This window comes from Prosopis cineraria, unplaced genomic scaffold, assembly GCF_029017545.1.
Source record: "Prosopis cineraria cultivar Desert tree isolate PC_DT_omini unplaced genomic scaffold, ASM2901754v1 PC10, whole genome shotgun sequence".
Classification (NCBI taxonomy): domain Eukaryota; kingdom Viridiplantae; phylum Streptophyta; class Magnoliopsida; order Fabales; family Fabaceae; genus Prosopis; species Prosopis cineraria.
Window position 1 is genome coordinate 10,437,611 of NW_026555341.1, and position 21,548 is coordinate 10,459,158.

The 21,548-nt window shown below is 30.0% G+C and overlaps 1 protein-coding gene across 1 annotated transcript; it reads left to right on the forward strand.

Moving 5' to 3' along the window:
• Positions 1 to 218: 218 nt before the first annotated feature.
• LOC129284454 (uncharacterized protein At5g65660-like) lies at positions 219 to 1,033 on the forward strand. Its single transcript, XM_054919943.1, has 2 exons — positions 219 to 500; positions 591 to 1,033. The coding sequence occupies exons 1-2, from the start codon at positions 288 to 290 to the stop codon at positions 759 to 761; spliced, it is 384 nt and encodes a 127-aa protein (XP_054775918.1). The 5' UTR covers positions 219 to 287; the 3' UTR covers positions 762 to 1,033.
• Positions 1,034 to 21,548: the final 20,515 nt, after the last annotated feature.

Genomic DNA, 21,548 nt, shown 5'->3' on the forward strand with positions numbered 1-21,548 from the left:
AATTGGCCGTATTTGCGTAGGAGCCTTGACGCAAAGACTTGAGGAGACTTACAATGGTGGCGTGGTCCTAGCTCCTATCTCATCCTTTTTAAAAAAAAAATTTGGGTGGGTCACACCCGGCACGCCTCAGCCCACCAACAAGTTCTATATAACCCCCCTCCCTCTTCTTTCTTCACTGCATTGCTTCCTTCTTTTTCATCATCTTCATCTTCCTCGATTCCATCGCTCCTTCTCCCCCCCCCCCCCACACATGAGTGTAGCAGCAAGCTCCCCGCCTGCTATTCTTCATGGATACTCAAGATCTTTCACCTTCTCACGTGGACGCCTCTCGTCCCTCTCTCGGCTTCCCTCTCGGCACAGCCCTCCTTCTTATCATCATCTTCAGCCTCAGCGGCATCTTCTCCTGCTGCTATCACTGGGATAAGCTCCGATCCCTTCGTCAGTCCTTGTCTCACTCCGATCCCCACCCCTCTCCCGCCAAACCCAATCTCCTCTCCCCCGTACGCTTCCTCACATTTTCCCTCCTTCCGATTTCTTTCCTCTCAATGTGAATTTCTGACTGTTGCTTTTGATTTTCTTTCTCATTCCAGGATTGGAGGCGAAACAGGGGAGACAGCTTGCCGGTGTTGATGCCTGGGGATGAGGTGCCCAAGTTCATCGCGATGCCTTGTCCGTGCGCGCCGTCGCGGCCGGAGAACGTTATGGTGAGCGTGGAGGAGCCGCCGCCCAAGCCGCCGCATCTGTCGGTGCCGTATTATTGAAGTGTGATTAATTCATGGATAACTAATTGCCACGTGGAATGGGTTAAGTACTGTGTAGAGGACCCTGTTCCGTTCTGTTAGTTGTACAACTCGCCGTCGTTTCTTAGCCTCGTCGTGTTCCACAAGCGATAGGTAGCAGGTCAATTTGTAGTTTATGACCAATTTTTCATTTGATTCAATGTTTCTGCTCTGTATCACCATGTAATTACATATAATCGCTACACTCCAATTTTTCTCCCTCAAGAAAAAAATCCAATTGGCTTTGCCCTTTATTCTCAGCGGAACAATACGTTTAAACTCCAGTGGTTATCTGCTGGACTTCTTTTTTTTTTTCCCCCCTCTCTTTTTCAAATTTGCCCAAAAAGAATAACGAAGAGTAAAGGATCCAAGTTCTAATTGATATCATTTGACGATTGTTTTAAATAATTTCTGACCATAATTATGTTTAATAGGAAAATTACAAACATAATTGCCAATTATTGATTTTTTTTCCTCATCATGATTTGAATGCTGATATTGACAGAGGCCCCTGTGCGAGAACGTGGAGTGACCGAAGGAATTACTGTAAGAATATGCCCTTCTGGGGTCGCTGTAGTTACTGGTTAGAGCATGTTTGGATTCTAGTGTAATATAATTGATTATAAAAATAATTACTTAAATTATTAATTTTAATTATAACTAATTATCTGTTTGGATGTTATTTTTTAAATTAATTTTAATAGAATTAAAAATATTTAGATAATTTAATTAAAATTAATTTTAATTATATAAATTATTACATTTCTTTTTAAAATTAAATTATTGATAAATTTATATGTAATATTATTAAATTTATTAAATTTTGTTTAAAAAATAAAATATATTATTTAAATTACATATTGCATTAATTAAAAAATTAAATTAAATTAATGTAAAAATTTAAATTTATGTAAATAAATAATTTAATATATCTTAGTTAAAATAAATTTAATAAAATTGAAAGATTTAATTTTTAAATATCATACACCAACTTCATATAATGAATTTTTTTGCATATATATTATCAATAATATTACAGAATACACAAATAAATAGAATAAATATATAACTTCATATAATAATATCATACCAATATCTTTTTCTCCCACTAATTATATGGAGTGTTCATTATATTGTTTGCTAATTCCATCTCAATCTTGTCTCGTTTGAAACCAAGTTATTCCAAAATACTCACTCCATTCTCATAGTATCCTATTTGTTCTTGAATTGTTATTTGTTCTTGAATTGTTGTTTGCCATATTTCTTTCCAATCTTCTTATTAAAGCTAGATATTATATTTAGGCATCCTATTTTGGTAAAGCTATCACCATTTTTTTTTGTAATTTTCACGTTCGTTTCAAACATATGTTAATAAATATTTTAATATTTCTTTAGTCTCATGAAGCTTTTAATTTATTGTTATTCATTGTACATTAATCTATAATAAAACTCAAATAAAGTGTAAAGATTCAATGTTATGTTTTTTCTTTAAGATTTATAAAATTATTTAAAACACACATATTGATTAAAAATATAAATTTAAATTAAATTAATTTATAATATTAATGTTTTAATCTATACAAAAGAAAAGGGAGGACTGCTGTTGGCTCTCCGATGTACAGGACAAGCCTTCAAGTCTTAATGTTTAGAGGATTCAATCACAAGCCACACAATGACAAGTCACAGGGTATATTCGGTATGTTTGAAATTCTGATCAGTAATAAAAGTTCCAACACATATAATTGATATTGAGAAGCAGAAAAGATGAGCTTCAATCAAAACGCCATTTGGAGCCAGATAATCGATTGTGAAAAATGGGACGCTCGGGTACTTTTTGGTTTTTACAAAAACTCAATTTCCGTACAGATAATTGATTTTTCACACAAATCCAAACAGGGACTCAGTAGTTGTGAAGTGAAAAGTTCAAGGTTGAATAGTCAGAGAGATGTGAACACGATTCAGCGTTGCAGATTTCAAATAAAAATCGTTTGGCCAGATTTTATTTTATTTTATTTTATTAATTTTAATTTTAAGAGTCAAGTTTTAATGATTAAGTCTCGAATATTTGGGGAGCCATGTCTCCTATTGGCGATGCGCACGCAGACCCACCCCTAAGTGGAAGCAAATGCATTCATACAGCTGTAAATTACCGAATTAATTACCTCACTCATAAGATCTAAACTGGTTTATGAAATCATATCATATCGTTGATAAACTGACACATTATCATAATTAATCTTAATAAAAAATCACGAGACTTTTTGTTTTTTTCATATCTCCACGTGTCTATCTCATGCATCATCAATTCAACAAGTTTATTACATCAAAAGTATAATAACTTTTTGCTATTAATTTTGCTTATTTCGGATTCGGAGTAAAATGTAAAAACTCAACACCCGTAACCTGAAAAGTAAGAATTTTGAGAAAATGGCAAATATAAAGAAGTGTGAGATCTAGTTTAATTGTTGACTTATGTTTTTTGACTTACGTTTCTATAGAAGCATGAGTTCAAATCTTATTTTCAGTATGAGGATAAGTGTTTTTCTGTATTAAATTTCCCTTCACTATTTCTACTGTAATTGTGAACCACTTTCTTTGGGTGAAATTGATTCTAAACTACTTAAATCATATTTTAACTGAACAAATTAATTATGACTCCTTAAATAGTAACCCATAGCACTTGTTGTAGAATATTGCAAGATTGTGCGAGGTTTGTTTTTACTGTATATGAAAAGATCACTAGACTTGCATGTACACAGATTTGGGTATGTCTACGGCCCCCTCAGTTATCCCATCTGATGCCTAGAATAACAGTCTTTTATTTCGGAGAATAAGATGACATTACTTTGACCATTATTAATTAAAGTGAATAATGATTGACTGAAATTTTTAACATTAGAGAGGCAATAATAAAGAGCGTAGCATAGTAGAAGACGACATCCCAAATTTCAAGTGAACATGGGAAAGAGAGAAAGAGAGTGGGAGAAACATGCAGGGCATGTTGGCAATGAAGAATGCAGGATTAGGACGACATGATGAGGCGGCATTATATTAAAGAATAGCTTGAAACAACATTGGAGCAAACAGTCGAATCACATCACGACCTAATTTTTCACTGTGGCAACTTGCAATTGGAATGTGAAGTGGAAGTAGTGGGCTTTGACTTGCCGTCTGTAGATGCCAAGTGTGGCGGAAGAGAGAGAAAGAAGCGTACCGTTCCGTGATTCTTGCCAGTACACATCGCTTTTGCATCACTCATCATCAATACTCTTTCATTTCGATATCTGCAATCATGTGGGTCCCCCGACAACTGCGTAGTTGTGCACCAACTCCCTCCATCTTCATCTTCTCTCTCCCCCATGCCCTCCTTTCTCTGCTATTCCATTATTTCACCTCTCAGTCCATTACTGATCTTCTGAATTGCTCAACTCCTCACTTCCCTGTTATGGCTTGCCTTTCGAAGGATCTAGGCTGTAGCTGACGAAACCTTGTATACGGAGGACCTCCCAGAGAAGGAACAAGAATAAAAGAAGAAGCTCTCAACGATGCTCCCCGGTGACGAATAATGGCTTCATCGCTTTCACAGAACTTATTTTAATGGAAAGTTGTGTACGGATATTGAGACGAATGTCCTGGGGGCCCCCCGCCTCTAGCACTTGTTAGGGCGTTTATCATTTTCAAGTGCTGTCTTGTACATTTCACTGTTCTTCAGTAACATGCACTTTTGTTTTCCCTCCTTCCAGATTAATCCTTGTGCTTGTTGTATCCAATGCTCTTGTACAATCCCTAATCGAATTGAATAGATTTTAATGGAACTCGAAGTAAATCAGATTAACCGAATCTCATTATATTTTTAAAACTCCAACTCAATAGTCCTTTCATTAAAAAATAAAAAATGTTAGACATTTTAATTAAATTTTATTTTAATAAAATAATTATTTATTTTTAAATTAATTTTATCTTTCTATATTTACCTCTACTTAAGAGGGTATTTTATTTTAAAATAAATATAAATTAATTTACTTAATAAAAGTATTTTTTAAAAAATAATTATTATTATACTTTAAAATATTATCAAACTTTTTAATAAATGTCTTTATTTTATAAACGGAAGAGTGCTTTCAATTACATTAGTCAATTCCCCCCCCCCCCCAGTTCAACCAAGTGATGGCTGGTTCCTAATTAGTCTCTTGAGCCTATAAGTTTTTCGTATTATAATATAAAAATCTCCTGTTCTTGTTCTTGTCCTCTTGCCACCTTCTTGAATAATAATGCACAGCTACTAACTAAGGCCTATTATTTTATGATTCCTTCAACAGAAAGCATGGCTCTCATTTGATGTTCCTTTTACTATATAATTTCCGTGGCGCGGGCCCAGAATCTTTACAGATCTTTGGTGGATGCCCACCCTGATTTTAGAGTTCAAACTTTAGGTTGCAGACCCGTACGCGGTACGTCAAGTGTTTGTTCCTAATTGGATTATTAATTAATTACTCCTCTAATCATAGGATTAGAATTTATCATATTTCTTTATCACAACTTCAGACGAAGTACAGTACTTCTTAATTACCAAACTACGTGGTAGTTATATATTGAAACCTGTATTTATTTATGCGCACCCACACACTAAAGTACAAACTCATCGGTTCATGATACAACGACTCATCATCTGGATGTAAACGGAATATCCTGAATTAAAGTACAGTACTTCTTGGGGCTTCTGAATCAAATAGTATATAATTAATTAATTAATTCGGAACCTAATCTTTTTGCTTGACACGTCTCATATTTAAATATATCCTGAAGAAGAAAAAGATAAATTGATTCCCAACAAACGCAAAAGCTGTCTCTAAAGAATGGTGTAGTGCATCGGACGAAACACTTGTTAGTTATTGATTAATTGAGAAATGTACAATCACATCCTAAATGATCCCCCTAATTATGCAATTGTTATTATAATACAAATTAGGGAATCTATATTTTTGGGAGAATGGCACTCATGGGTCCTAGGACTAAGAAATTTGTAGACAAGGCCCAATAAAATATAAAATTATTTTGAGGGCCCAATAGTTTTGTTTACAATTATGTTTTTCAATGAAATTATCCATTTGCCCCTCCCATAATCAACTTTTTTTCACGTCACTCTCTTCTTCTTCCTCACTCTTCTTATATATGTGTTGATCACAAATAAGGCTGATAGTGGCAAAAATAAGGACGTGCAAGTCTCATATCACCATTTTTTCTCATTACTTTTCCTTCTTTTGTTTTGGATTTTGTATTTAATCCTACGAGAGAGGATGATTCAACCTACAATTGTGAAGTTGGTGAAGCAGGGTTGTCTTGGTAGGACTTTGCTTTAGTGCTTGGGGATATATGGTTGTAGGCATTGAAGTGGTGAGCAATTTAACTTACTTCCCCCCACTCCCTTGTTTTGAAGATTGCACATGTGTATAGAGCCACAGGGAAAGGGTTGTAGTCAAGCCGTGTGAGGTTTTGAGGTTTCTCAGGTGAAGAATGGGGAATTTGGAGTTTGTGTTCTGCACATGGTGAAAGTTGAACTCTTTGGATTTGAAATTGCCCATGAGTCCAAATGGATTTTGTGATGTGAAAATCATAATATAGTATTGTGAAAACATGAACATTGTCTTGTTGATACAAGTGTTTAACTATATTAAATATATATAATGGTGAGATTATCCTTTGGACTTTGTGGTTGTGATTTAGTTGCTGATATAATCTAACTTGATTGCTGAACTGAGTAAGTAATGGATGTTTTGAACTGAATTATTTGCTATGAAGACATAATGCTTTACTTGTTTAAATTGGATGTCCACATGTAAAATGAAAAATTCATGGCTTGTCCATTATCATGAAAATACATATAAAAAACATTGGATTATATGTTGTGAAAGCATGTATGTTGTCTTGTTTATATTGAACATTCAGTTGTGAAAAATAAATTGTAAATATTTAAGTTTAGACTTGTCACTATGTGAAGAGACTTGTCATTATGTAAATCTTTTATTGTTAATATGTGAACTAACAATTGGCAAAATTTGAGCAATTACTTTATGTGATTTAATAGTTTTCTACATTGATTGCATTGCTAATTTGTGCATGCACTACTAGGAAAAAAAAATTGCTGTTTACGTCACCTTTTAACCTTGGGTTTCTAAACAACTGTTGTGATAAATAAAGTAATGTCAAAACTATAAATATCAAAAATTTTTAACTAAAAGTTACATTACGTTTGACTTTGGTTATTTAATAGCCGACGTCAAACTTTTGAGAACTAATGTGAAAACTATTGTTTTTAATGTTGTTAGAACTAACGTTGAAAATCATTTGTAAAAAAATAATTTAAAAAAGCCACTTTTTGAACATCAATTATGCAATAACTGACATTGAAAACTATAAACAACATCGGTTATGCAAATATTCAACATCATTTCCTACAGTTTAATAATTGTTTGGGTGCAAAACAGACTCTATTTATCCTTATTTTTTCTCTCAATTTTAAAATACCCATAATGTCTTCTCTATTGCTGAAGAACTTGCCACTTTAGAAGTTGAAACCCAATAATGCTATCGACGTTGTGCCATCTCTTGCATCGTTGGTTTATACCATCGTGGGTCTAAGCCTTTGTTGAAGGTGAGTCTGACCCGTGGGTTGAACTTTACTGAAGATGCAAGGTTGATGCAAGACCGTCATATCATATTATCTCATATACTTTAAGATCACTGCCTGTTTTCTCCTTGATTTACTAATTACTTTGTAAGCTATATTTTCTTATTATACATTGATGCATAAGGGATCGTATGGATGGATAGATCTCAGACCAGGCTTCATTCCTCACGCCTATCTTTCCTCATACAAATCTTCAATCTATCCACTTATCATTGCTAACAAGCCAAACGGTAAGCTTGATTTGTTTTTCCTACTTATATATATCATCTAGTTATTAAGAGACCCTCATATATATAAATTACTAGGTTTCTTTTGGCTTGTTTTAGTTTGGTTTTCCTTTACATTGATTTGATTCATAAGTTTGGGGTTTTGCTTGCAAAAGCTTTTAGGAAATGAAAGATGAAATATGTTTATCGTAATATATACTTATGGCTACCTATATTTGCGACGCTAGAAGCTCAACCAGCAAGAGTCTACAAAAAAAAAAGATATAGACCGTTGTATCATCATTAATTATTTTTAATAGCCGAGAGTGTTTTTTTTTATTTTCCTCTTTTGATTCTTTTTTAATTAACCTCAATATCAAAGAAATTATTGTGGTGGCATAATTAATTGTCATGTTCAAAATGCATGGGTTGTGGCCAAAACATATAGGAGATGGTGAACGTCTTTAACATATGGCCATCACATTTAAATTCTTTACATGTGTTACAATTAACTTTATCACAAATTATAAGATCTCAATAAGGCCATGTATATATTACAAACAACAGTTTCAAGATTTGAATATATATATATATATATATATTCATTTGTTTCACAAGAAAAAAATAATTAATTAATACATAAATGTATAAAATAAATTTCTTCTGATTAAGTTAACTTTTGAGAGGTCAAAGGTTACCCCTCAATTCAATACTTTCAAAGATTTTCAAAGCCTAAATAGTATCAAATGATAATTAATTTACAATTAATCATACCACAATTTGTCACTAATATTAGTAACACAATTTCTACTCATATTCCAATGGTTAAGTGAATATATAACTTAAAACCTTCGTTTTAGCTTCTTGAATTCTAAAATTTAATTTTATATATTTGAACTTATCTACCTGGTTCAATAACTTCCTTTATAATATTTTTATTAAATTTTTGGCTAAAATCATACTTCAAAAAAATTTTCTAATACAAAATTTTCTTTTTATTTCATAAATTCGCACCTAAAAATATTTAAAAATTGCAAACTTAATATCATGCCTAGAATAATCATTTTATAGCTATAATAATCTATTTTTTTATCCTAAATAATCATCTAAACATTAATAGATCAAATTATATTTTAAAATTTAGCAAACAGTCTACCCATAGAGGTTAAGAGTTTAACTCAAAAGCCTCAAATTCAAATCTTATCAATAAATTAATACTTTAGAATATTTATTATACTATTAACAGCCTCAACAACCACATTTATTCATTATAAATTCATCCTTCTTTCAAATCCTATATTTTTCATAATCTTGAAATTAGAAACTAAAGAGAAAATATGATTAAAAAAATATTTATGATATTTATATAATCTCATAATACTGAAATTTCATTCAAATTATTTTATTATGGATCGTTGTATCAAATTTGTTGTCATCGATGCAAACATGCTTTACTTCTGTTTTTCACTCCTCTCCGTTCGCACACGACAGCAAATGGAAAGAGGGAAGAGAAGATGAAAATGAAAGAGAAGAGGGAGTGTGAAATAAGGACCAGAGGTCTCTCCATTTTTTTCCCTCCTTTTTCCTCCACTTCTCCCATCCCCACCATTCATTAATTTTATCATTTAAAAAAATTGTTTAATAAAAAAATTTGAATGGTAGGAATGGGAGAAGTAGAGGGAAATGGAGAGAAAAGAAGTAGAGAGACCCCACTTCCGTGAAATAAAGTGTTATGGTCCCACACTTTCTTTATTTCATTTCTCATTTTTTTAATGTTTACACCAAACACACCGCCACAGCGGATTTCATCCGTCCCCCATTCCCTTTTTTTCTTTCTTTTATTAATTTATATCTCTTTTCTTCTTTTCTTTTATTATTTTTATTTTTATTTTTAAAAAATCATAACTTATAATTTTATCTAAATTAGATTCAAATAATAATCTCTTAATTAAAATTATTTATCTTTAAATATTTTTTAAAATTATTCATTTATCTTTAATTAGCTTAATCATTTTGACTTAAATTTTAGGATGTTACAAGCATAACTTTTGTGCAGGCCGTTACCTCTTTGCTGTTAGTCTTTCATCTACTTCTTTGCTATTATGCCTAATGAATTGACTATTTTAGAATTGCTCTTACATTGAAATTCATTTACTTGGAAGAATGCTAGAATTATGGTATTCTTCAGCTTGGATAAAATGTATAGTTTTTTTTTTTTTCATTTCATGTTCTTTTGTTTTAGAAGTTTTAAAAGTTGGGTTAAAAGTTTTCTTTAATTTTGTGCATTATGACTTTGCTCTATAAGCAGATTGGTATTTGGGAAAAGAAAGAAGTTTTTGGTTTTGTTGGGGGGCATGTGGATAATAATAGCCTACCTTAGTTAATTTTTGATTAATTAAATTAAGGGGTTAAAATTCTAAAATGAGCATTTTTGTAAATCCTAATCTAGCTAGGCAATCATCTTGATATCATCACTTCTTTCACCCAACATCTTCTTCTTGTTCAAGTTTAGGGAGATTGTACATGTAATCATTGACGAGCTAAAAAAATGCTAAGTTAAAAACTTGTGAGAAAAAGTATGCTTCCATTAGAAACATTAAAAAATTCTGAGCTAGAAAATTTTTGTGCAAGAAGGCCAAATCAAATTTCAAATTTGTTAAGGATTAGTGGGCTTAGGTGTCCATAATACATACAAATCTTTTGTACTTAATGTAATTTTATTACAACTATAACAGATTGCTTGGCTTTGGAAGTCTAAATTTGTTTTGATATCATTCTTTTTTTTCTCTACAAATTCAAAATTACTCTATCGATGAGCAACTTAACTTTGATAAAAAGATGCTAGTGTCTTTAGCAAGCAAGGAGAAAAATAAAATTTTGAAGGATATCACTAATCTTATTTTTTTTTGTCATTTGGTTCCAAGCATTGTATCTAGTTTGTAACATAATAAATTTCCTTTTGCAGGATTCGATGATTAACTAGCAACCAAGATCTTGATTGTGGTGGCATTAATAATCGTTATGATAGTATTTTTTTCAAAGGATACTCAAAGAAGGGATCAAGGAATTAAATCTTTTCAGTGGAGACTTTCTCAATAAAATAGTGCATATTTTTTTTAGTATTTTTGTATTTATTTCATTTTCTTAGTAAAACAGTTGTATGAGAATTGATAAATTTATACACATGGATGAATATAATACTTTTTTGTTAATGCTTGATGAAGTAAGTGGGATTAGCAATTATAATATATTGTTTTTATATTTGTTTGTAAAAATAAAATTTTTATTTTTTAAATAAATTATACATATAAAAAGCGCTCAAGCAAGCTATAAAACCAAAGCACTTTTAAGTCAAAAAGCTCTCGTAATCCCTATCTATAGGAGCGCTTTCTTCAGAAAATGCTCTAATTGACCTCCATAAGAACTCCCTTGAAAAAGCCTATGGGAACGCTTTGCCCAAAAAAAATCCTGTTTTCCACACTTATGTGCTTTTAGAAGTGCTCTCGCAGGCAAAAAATAAGCGCTTCGGAAGGCACCTTTTTGTAGCAGTGTTGTTTTATATTAATTTGTTTGTTACACGTCAAACAAAAGATGGATTATTTTGATCATTGTTTCCCTAGTTTGAACTTTGCTAGCATGAACTTGTCATTTTCCAACCTTTTCTTGTGAATATATATATATATATATATATATATATATAATTTACTTGTAAATATCTAATCTTGGACTTGTCACTATGTGAACCTTTTATTGTTAATATGTGAACTTGTAATTACCAAAATTTGAGTAATTACTTTATGTGATTTAATAGCTTTTCACATTGATTGCATTGCTAATTTGTGTAGGTGTATAAAATGGTTAAAGAGAAACAATAGAAAGAGATATATCCTTTTGTGAGATGACATGAGTTTAAAAAAGAATTCTTGGGGAAGAATAAGGGATTGGATCAAATAGAAATTTGAGTTCGGCCAATTCTTTACATATTCATAACCTATTGAAATTGATGCCAATTTAGTGCATTTTTCTATACTTTCATTTATTATTTGATTTAATTATGAATATTTTGGATTTAAATATAGGAAAATGGGCATTGGTTGAGTCTAACCTTGATAATAGAATTTATAAGCAATTTTTGCAAGTAATCTTGCCTTGATTTAAACTTTGAAAGATCTCATAGTTGTAACTTTTGTTCCAAGTGACTTCTAATAAGTAATCGTGACAATGGAGAGCAAAATGATGGTTGAAGATGTTTTTAAAAACATAAAGGCAACCAAAATTGAGATATAAAAGAAGATGAAGTTTTTTGTGTCATGTGCCATGATGCATGCACAATACACCATGATCTATGGCGCAGAGATAGGGGGCTTCCAGGAGTTACACAAGTGCTATAGCATAAGTCACAATTTTGTCCATTTGCTGTGGTGTATAGCTTAAATGCTGCTGAGTGTTTTAAGCTGCAGAATGTAAACTAGGGTTACACAAGCTCATTTCCATGCCTCTAGCGACACACGTGGTTTCTGGAGATCCTTTGAAGCTAGTTCTGCTAGGATTTTAGGTTCTTGAAGGGAATTTGGCCAATGGTTGAAGATTTGAAGAGATTCAAGTGGATTTTCTTTGATTTTTTTTTCTTTCTTTCCCTTTTCTCTTTGTGTTTTTGATATGGGTGTTACAATTTTTTGTTTGTTGCTCTTTTCTGAACATGAGTAGCTGGTTTACTTGTTCTAGGATTATTTCAAACTTTTGTATAGATTAAGACTTGATTACTCCTTTCTTTTAATAGTTAATGATACATATGTGCTTATTTTATCCTATGCTTAATGTTTCTAAGTATTTGACTATCATTTGGATTGTTGGGTTTATGTAAGTGATGCTTGAGAAAGCTAACTTAAATATAAAACTTGGATAAGATAGTGTTGTACTTGAAATTTATAAAGTTAAATGGATGGTTTTGTTAGTAAAATAAAGATATTTTATTAACTATTTATAGTCATATTAAGATTGGTGCTTAAAACTTGTTTTCACTAATAATTTTCAAGAAATTATGAAATTGTAGCGTTTGAAAAATATATTTGACTTTAATTTGAGAAAGTTTTTTCAAATAAATTAGAATATTAGACTAGCACTTATTTTTATTATAAATTATTTTGAGAGGAATTAATTAAAGTCTTATAAAATATAAAGAGGAGAGATACTCCTAGGTCTTTATCTCTTGAATCCATAATTTTAACTAATTACTTATTTTAATCTAATTTTCATATTTTTTACACAAATATCATTCTAGATTTTGTTCAACCTAACTCAAAGCTTAGTAGTGAACTTTTAACCCTCCATTGTCTAAATTATCGAGAGAATGATATCTTTAAAATATTCTGTACTTGTGACGATGCGTATGTTTGCAGTAACACTTGATGGTGAACATGCCTATTTCTCTAGATTTATAAGGAGTTAGTAAAAAATGGAGAATTAATTGTTAATATGTGAATATAAAAGTGGTGAAAATGTAAACATGTAGTTGTAAAAATGAAATTTGTAATCACTCAACCTTAGTTGTGAATATATGAAGTTGTTAGTATTCTGGTTGTGAATAGTTAAAAATGTACTTTTGAATATTAGCAATTTTACTTGTAAATTTTTAAACTTTGTTAATTTGTGCAGAACTTTGATAATTGTGAACTTCATGTCATTACATGGCTTAAAAGATGGAACAATACTGTGAATGTTGACTATCCTCTATTCACTATACCAAAATACACAATCCAAGAACTATTAGACATTAGGTGTGACATTTTGTGTTGACTAGTGAAGCATCATAATAATGTCAAAGCTCAAAGTGCCCTTGCACTCATAGTAGGAGCCAAAGAGAAACAAAATTGATAGGATGAGCATTAAAATGTCACTAGTATTACTTTAGGATTATGTCTTTGCTATCTTGACTTGTTTTTTTTTTTTTTTGTATGTGGAATTGGTTTTTTGAAAATGGATGTATAGTAGATATTGTTGTGTGTGTTTGAAGAACACTTGTTGTGGTCTAAATAAAATTATTTGCAATGAAAAGTATAAGTTTCCTAGCTTTATGAATAGCATAAATTTCATATATAACATGACAAGGTCCATATATTAACAATATAATGTTTATTTATTTCACATAATCCATGTGGTTAGATTGAACATTTTTACTAGTTTTTTAAATTTTATGAACAATGAAAAATTTGTATATAATATGATAAAGTCTATTTATTAACAACACAATGTCCATTTATATGACACGCTTGAACATATACACATTTGCAACATTTGTACATTATAAACTCTATAAAGAACAACATGCTTTTATTAAATAACAAGAACATTTACATCATATTTGGATAATTTCATGCTGATATTGGCCCTTATACTAAAATAAGTATTAACATGAAATTTTACATCACATTTCATGTCTAATGTATACAAAAAGTGATTAACTATATCCAAAATATGTAAGGGTTGCTTGTCTATATCCATTCATCTTTGTAACAGGGGTAGAAAGGCATTAGACGGTTAAACTATCTTCTACAGTGGTTGTTGGCATGCTTTCTCTAAAGTAGGGTAAGTTGAAACCTTCTAAATCAATGTCCTAATACCATGGAGATAGATATGAAAATGCCAACAAATGATCTATCTTGCATTATCAAATTATTACCACATAAGTAATACTTTTTATTATATAATTGAACATTCAATATAAATAAGTAAACGGTCATGTTTTTATATCACATAATCTAGTGTTTTTAGATATAGTTTTCATGACATTGGATATGTCATGGATTTCTCAGTTCACATAAATGTGCATACTTACTCTTGTGAATCATCTATTAGTGCAGGTTGTTTATTGATGTACAAATGAATTGTTTTGTCGTTGAACTCAGACAATTGTTGTACTCTTATTATAAAAAAAATTTGACGACGATAAAAAAAGTCACAGCCAAAAGTAAACTTTTAGCAGCGACAAATATTCTTATAAATAATAATTTAAAAATTAAAAATAATTTGTAAAATTACCTTTAATGACAACATTTGTCTCCACTAAAAATATTTTTTTAAAAATTAAATATAATTTTAAATTATACAAAATAATTTTTAAAATTACCATTTAAATTATTAAAAAATTCTTATGAATTATTTTAAACATTTGAAATTAAATTAAATCTTCAAAAGATATTTATAAAGTTAAATTTCTTATTTTATATACAGAATTAGAAATCAATGATATCTAGGATTGTAAAACAAAAAGAATAATTGTGAAGATGTACAAATTTTAATCACTAAAATCATTTTTAATTTTTGTATTATTCATAATCCTTTTTTCAAACATATATAGCTCATATTTTTTTAAATAATTATGTTATTAAGCTAGTATTTAATATGATAAATTAAAATCTTGAGGGCCTATTTCTTTCAATTATAACCAAGTTAAGTTATATATAAATTATTACTTATATGCAAATACATAAATGATATTGGGACGTTAAAGTTATACAGATATTGCAAGATGTAAATGATATTGCAAATTACTTGATATATTGTGCACTTGAAGCTTAGCTTAGTATATACATGGTGTATATTTCTTCTGCTAAGCTCTAATGACATTTGAATAAAGATTTCATGTGACTCTGCCTAGTGTATTTAGGTTTCTATTGTTATAAAAAAAGTTACTAATAATATTTTTATAACTAATTATTACTAAGAAGAATATGAAAAAATTATTCAAAATACCTTGATATGAGATAGAGAATGGTTAAAGATTAATTAGATTGATCACATATGAAATTCATGCAATTATCTTGTATTATAAAAGTTATTATTATTCATTAAAAATTTAAAATTATTCAAAATAACTATTAACAAAACTTATATGGTTGAAATTAATTTTTTATTAAAATAATTTTTTGAGATATTAAAAAATTGTAGATAAAATATATTTTTAATAGGCGAAACATTTATCCATTTTGAGATAAGATATAAATTTAATTATTTAGGTTATTAATTTTTGAGAAAAAAGGGAGAAAAAATAAAATATATTTAACATAAACTAATATAATACATATTTATAAATAAATTATATACTTAATAATTTTCATTTAAAAGGTAAAAATAAAATTTAAAATTTGGTTTTAATGTATGTAAGAATATTATTTAATATTTAAAATTTATTTATTTTAAGTTCATTTTCATAACAAAAATAATATTTATGGTAAAACATAATATATTAAATATAATTTAAATATTCATATAAATTATTTTATCATTTTAATAATTGAAAATAAAATAAAATATATGTATATCTTTTTAATAATATATTATTTGATATATATGAATGGTGTTAGATAATATATATATATATAATATATATATAATTTTATATATAATAACTATAGATACATTTTACTTCAACCGACAAGAAAGGGAGGTATTAGGCTTGGAGGTAAGAGGTCAAGAGTTAAAACCAAGGCTTTAAGATATTTTGTTACAAATATGTGATGTGGCACGAGGGATAATGTAGAGCATTAGGTGGTTTAAGGGGCACGCACGTGGCAAGTGATGTTGCAATGATGTTGACGTAGCACATGGGTGGCTTAAGGAGGCATACACATGGCGTCTGATGTGGCATGAGGTAGCGAGGCGATGCGGCATCATCTACCAAACATGTGGCTTGTAACGTGGCACAAGATGATAAATGATATGGCATTATCTGCCATAAACATGGCAAGTAACGTGGCATGAGATGGCACCATATGGCAGAGTGACATGAAATAAAAATAAATTATTATTTAAAAAAAGTTTTGGTGGTGACAAAAGTACTTTTGGCGTCGAAACATTTTTGGCAACGACAATATTTGTTAACCCTTTAGGGATGAAAAGTAGCTGTTAAAAACTTTTAGCAACAACATCGCCATCAAAAGTCTTTTTTTTTTATAATGTCTAACATCATCTATCAATGTGTTTGAATCAATGTCAACTGTAAATTTAATGTCACTTTCATTATCTCTATGACAAACTTATAATAATGAAATGATTTGAGTTTTGCATATGTCATTCCTTCTATTATAGTTCTTGCAATTACATTCCCACCCTCATACTTCATATAGCTGTCAATAGTCCTCACAAATTAATTGCTACAATCAAAGAAACAAAAAAAATTTCTTTTCAGAACTATAATTGCCATCTTTTGTATTAACTTGAAATGAACAATTTAATCTAGGAAAATATTTACATATAGAAGCCTAAATATTATTTTATACAACTGAACATTCAATGTAAAACAAGTCAATGTTCTTATTTTTACAACACAAAAATCAATATTTTGATAGGGCATTTTCATCATATTGAACAAGTTATGAATTCCTCAATTCACATGTGAAAATCTAATACGAACAAGAAAATTTCTATATATAATCTTGTTAGAATAAGAGTTAAGATAGCTTTAATCCACGAAGCTAGCTACCTTCTTCCCTCTTAGCTCTTCTCTATCTTCACCAATTCTAGCTTGTTCTCTTTATCATTCACTAAGGGCATATGATTTTCTTCCCACAACATAATTGCATGAAAGGCATATGATTTTCTTCCCACAACATAATTGCATGAAAGGCTCTTGAGCTTGCAAAGTAAATTCAGAATGTATTGGGCTTTAATTGCAAATTTCTCTCTATTAGGTATGATTCTCCCCATATTTTTCTATTTTCCGCAAAATTAAATAATTGAGCATTGCCAGGGTCATGCTTACACATATACACGGAGTAGTGGTGTACTTGAGCCCTGAAGCACAAATAATGCTTTTTACTAATTTCCCATGTGGTGATGAATACTTTTTATATAGTGGAAATCCCTGTAATAATTAAAATTAGGTCTATGGATCAGACCAAAACATAGATATAGTAGTAGTCATATGTATATGTACAGACATCTACATATATAATTTTAAGGTACTGAAAATGAAATTGAAATTAAATCAATCAAATTGAATTTTTAATGTTTAATAGTCATAATTATAATCAAATTTTGGTTAGATTGATCATCGATAGAATGTTTTATATTGAATCAATTAAAATACTAATTTAATAATTTACAACAATTCGATTGGTTGAGTTGACTTGAATGTTAATTTGATGTTACAATCGTTTTGGTAGCTTTGCACGCCCATTTCCTCACAAGCCGATAACAGCTTCTTTTCCTGCCCCCCTCTTTTTATATTAATCCTTTCATGCGTAAGACAGTATGCTTACATTTCTCTTTAGTCTTTACTCTCTTTTTCTGTTTTCCATCGTCATCATCTGCCTCTTCAAATGAGGGAATCTGCAGATTAAGGAAATCAAAGAAGTGACCAGTGATGACGTAGATATAATTAATTCGTCGATGCCGTTAGGATCGATCACCACAATGTGCTGCATGTGATCTCCATGTGGCACGTACGGATATGGTATTTTATTTTATTTTTTATTTGGCCAACGGATATGGTATTTTATTGAAAGCTTCATCTTCAACTATCGTAAAAAAGAGATGGATTGGCTCCACCAAAAGTTGGTTCGGCCCAGAAATTCACAGGAAATTAGGTAAACGTACCGAATGTCGTCACTGTGGGTCAAATGTTTCGATTATTATATGAATACTAAGGTGGCTATATAAAAACGTCACAAACAAGTTTGCCCAAGTGGGATTCTTCTTAATCTTGTCTACATGCACTATTTATTACGTTAATTTAATTTTCATTGTCATTAATTAAATATTAGTACTTTATATGAATCATATTGCTTTGTCGGGATAAGAACAAATGATGCTTTATATCAATACTGTGGACTCCCAATGTTTCCTCAACTCATTGGTTTGTTTGAGAAATTTTATTAGGACAGATATACAGCATACGACGTGATATGAAAGATGTAATAATACTAACGAAATTTTAATGGCGAGATTTAGCATTAGTACACTTATAGTAATATCATGAAATTGAACATGCAGTGCGTATAATTAAAAACAATTTTTGCAATGATTTTTCAAATGCAAGTTGCCATACTACAGCTTGCATGTGATTTTATGTTTCCGCTTTTAAACAGAGATCTCTGATTTTTTCTCCAGTATGTTGATAGGTTGCGTTTGATGTGTTGTGGAATTAATTAAGCGGCTAAATTTAGCCGTTATATGTATGTGTGCATTGATATGTTAGAATCATCGCTTGATTAGGCTTGTGTCATCACAAGTCTCGTATCGAGAGGCTCACAAATGAAATCAGCTTTACAAATGTGAGAGGTATTTTTACCTAACAAGCCAATCATTTGTGATAAGCTTTTTCTTTTCACTTGTGGTGGTAACATTAATGTTTTCATTGAGAGGATGATATTACAAAATGAATTGCTTATGAAAAATTCTGATCAACAAGAGGTGAGTGCTTAAAGCGCATGAAATAGAGCCGTTTGATATGTCTTCTCTCAAATGAGAGCTTGTGTGCTCGCAACAACTTGATTTAACAAAAAGTTCTTCTTCCCTTCAATCACTTGATTGAACAGATTAAAGAACATCAATGGTTGATGTGAATAAAACCAAGTGTAGTTACTACTGCAAACTATCCCACTCTCATCCACAATAAGTAATTAATGAGAACGAAAAGTCAGCCTCAATTAACTTTGATTTATTTGTTGGTGTTGGAATCTTCTGAACTTCTCTATTCTTGCAATATTATAAAAGCTGTAAAGTTCTAATTAAATGATGTACACGCATCTCCATGCTGACTCAGTGGCGGTTTTAGTTACTACTGGAAGCAACAAAATTGATTGGCAAATTGACCTCAATATTGCAAAAAAAAAAAATCCCCATATATTATTCTTTCAAAAAAAAAATTCAAGATACTGTAAATTTGAAACTCAATTTGCACCAAACCAAGATCCAATTTCTTAAGTGGTTGCCTCCTGAAAAGAACAATATCAATATCAACTGTGATGGGGCTCACTCTCCATCTTCTGGCAAGGCAAACTATTGGTGTCATTTGTAGATCGCATAATGGCAGTTTCCTAACAGGATGGTGTGAGTTTTATGATGGAATTCCTAGCCTGTTAACCTTGCTGCCAGTTTTACAAATAGCCAAGTCAAGGTGGAAATCGACTGCCTAGAGCTTTTTAATGCAATCACTGGTCGCAATGCTTCATGCCGTGCTTGGTCTTATCATGGGATGATCAATGACCTCTTTGCTGTCTGAGAGTCTTAGACCTCTCTCCCCTTTTCGTTTAAAAAGAATGAAGGAAACTCTGCTGCTGATTGGATGGCTGCCTCTTCTCCAAAGGATGTGATTTCAAGTGGTTGGATTCTTCGACCTCCACTCCCTCTAGCAGTCTAGCTGTTATACTGAAGGCTCTTGATGCAGTTTTTCATCAACCCATTTTGAATTGTAACAGAGAAGGCATCGGCTGATTTTATTATTTTGCTTTAGTTCTTTTCATTAGGTCTTTGCCATGTGTTTGGCTTATGACTTTTGATGTCTTTCCTTTTTGCACCTGGTTGAACTCTGTTATGCTTTTCTCTCGAATGGATTTATCCTTCATTGGTCAAGAGAAAAAATTGACCTCAATATTGCAAAAACCAAAATTATATACCCACACACACACACACATTATACTTTCAAAAAAAAAAATATTTGAACAATCATAATTTTTATCATTGAAGTTTAAGTTTTAAATTCTTAATTAAAACTTTTATTTAAGCAACAAAAATTTATATTATATGAAACGCAAGAATTGAATAAGAAATTACAACTTTTCATATTAACTCGTTATTTTTTTATTTTAAAAAGGGGGTAATTTTGTCATTTAACATAAAATCATTAATGTTAGAAAGGTGTTTAAAAACTTCATAAGAATTATAACATTTCAAGAGATTTGATTGTTATTTATATATTTTGGTAAGACTTTATTATCATTTTCTCTAAGTAATAGGAATTCTCCTTTGGGCTGTACATACACAGAATCGATTATAAGTATAATAAATATAATATAAATTTTGTAATTATAATTATTCAAATTCTAAAATAATTATCTCATATTATATAATAAGTAATAGGAATCCCTTTAGGGTTGCATATGAATAGGATCAAGCTTCATGTGTAATTCGAGCAGCTTGATTGACCTGAAATAATTTTAGAAATATTTTTTTTGTAAAAATTATAATTATTATCATTTAAAATATATTCTTTACATGATATGATGATATTTAATTAATAAAAAATTCCTAAATTTTGAAAGAGATTAAAAAAATTGCAATGACAAGAAATTTTAAAAAAATCATAAAAATAATTTAGTTCATGATAATTATGATTGTTTAAGTAGGGCATCTTACATTTATTTATAATTGATAAAATCATATATTATAATTTAAAATTATGTAATTTTATTTTTTACTAATTATATATTGTTAAATAGTTATTTTATAATTTTTATAATTTTTTGAAGTTTATAATTATAATTATAAAATTAATATACTCTTTCTGTCTCAAATTTTAGGACAATTTTGGAGGAATTTTTTATCTTAAAATATAAGACAATTTAAAAAAAATAGAGTTTCATTAATAATAATTTTTTAATATTACATTTCTAGTGACAAGATAATTGAAATGAATTAGCTATATTGATTAAGTATGTAGGAGTATTTTTAAAAATTTATAGTTTTATTTCAAAAAAGTACACTTACAAAGTGCTATTATTGTATTTTTTGATATATGTAATCTTATTTAAATTGTCTTATAATTTATAATTTGAGATAGAAAAATATAATTTATGTTATATATAAATACCCACCTATATGTTAGGGGGAAAAAACTCACATCATTGCATATAACACACACACATATATATGACT

Bases quoted from the DNA above. Each gene is read 5' to 3' on its own strand.
- LOC129284454 (XM_054919943.1), top strand. From the start codon at position 288: ATGGATACTCAAGATCTTTCACCTTCTCACGTGGACGCCTCTCGTCCC. The intron at 501-590 runs GTACGCTTCCTC...TTCTCATTCCAG, and splicing joins AACCCAATCTCCTCTCCCCC to GATTGGAGGCGAAACAGGGG.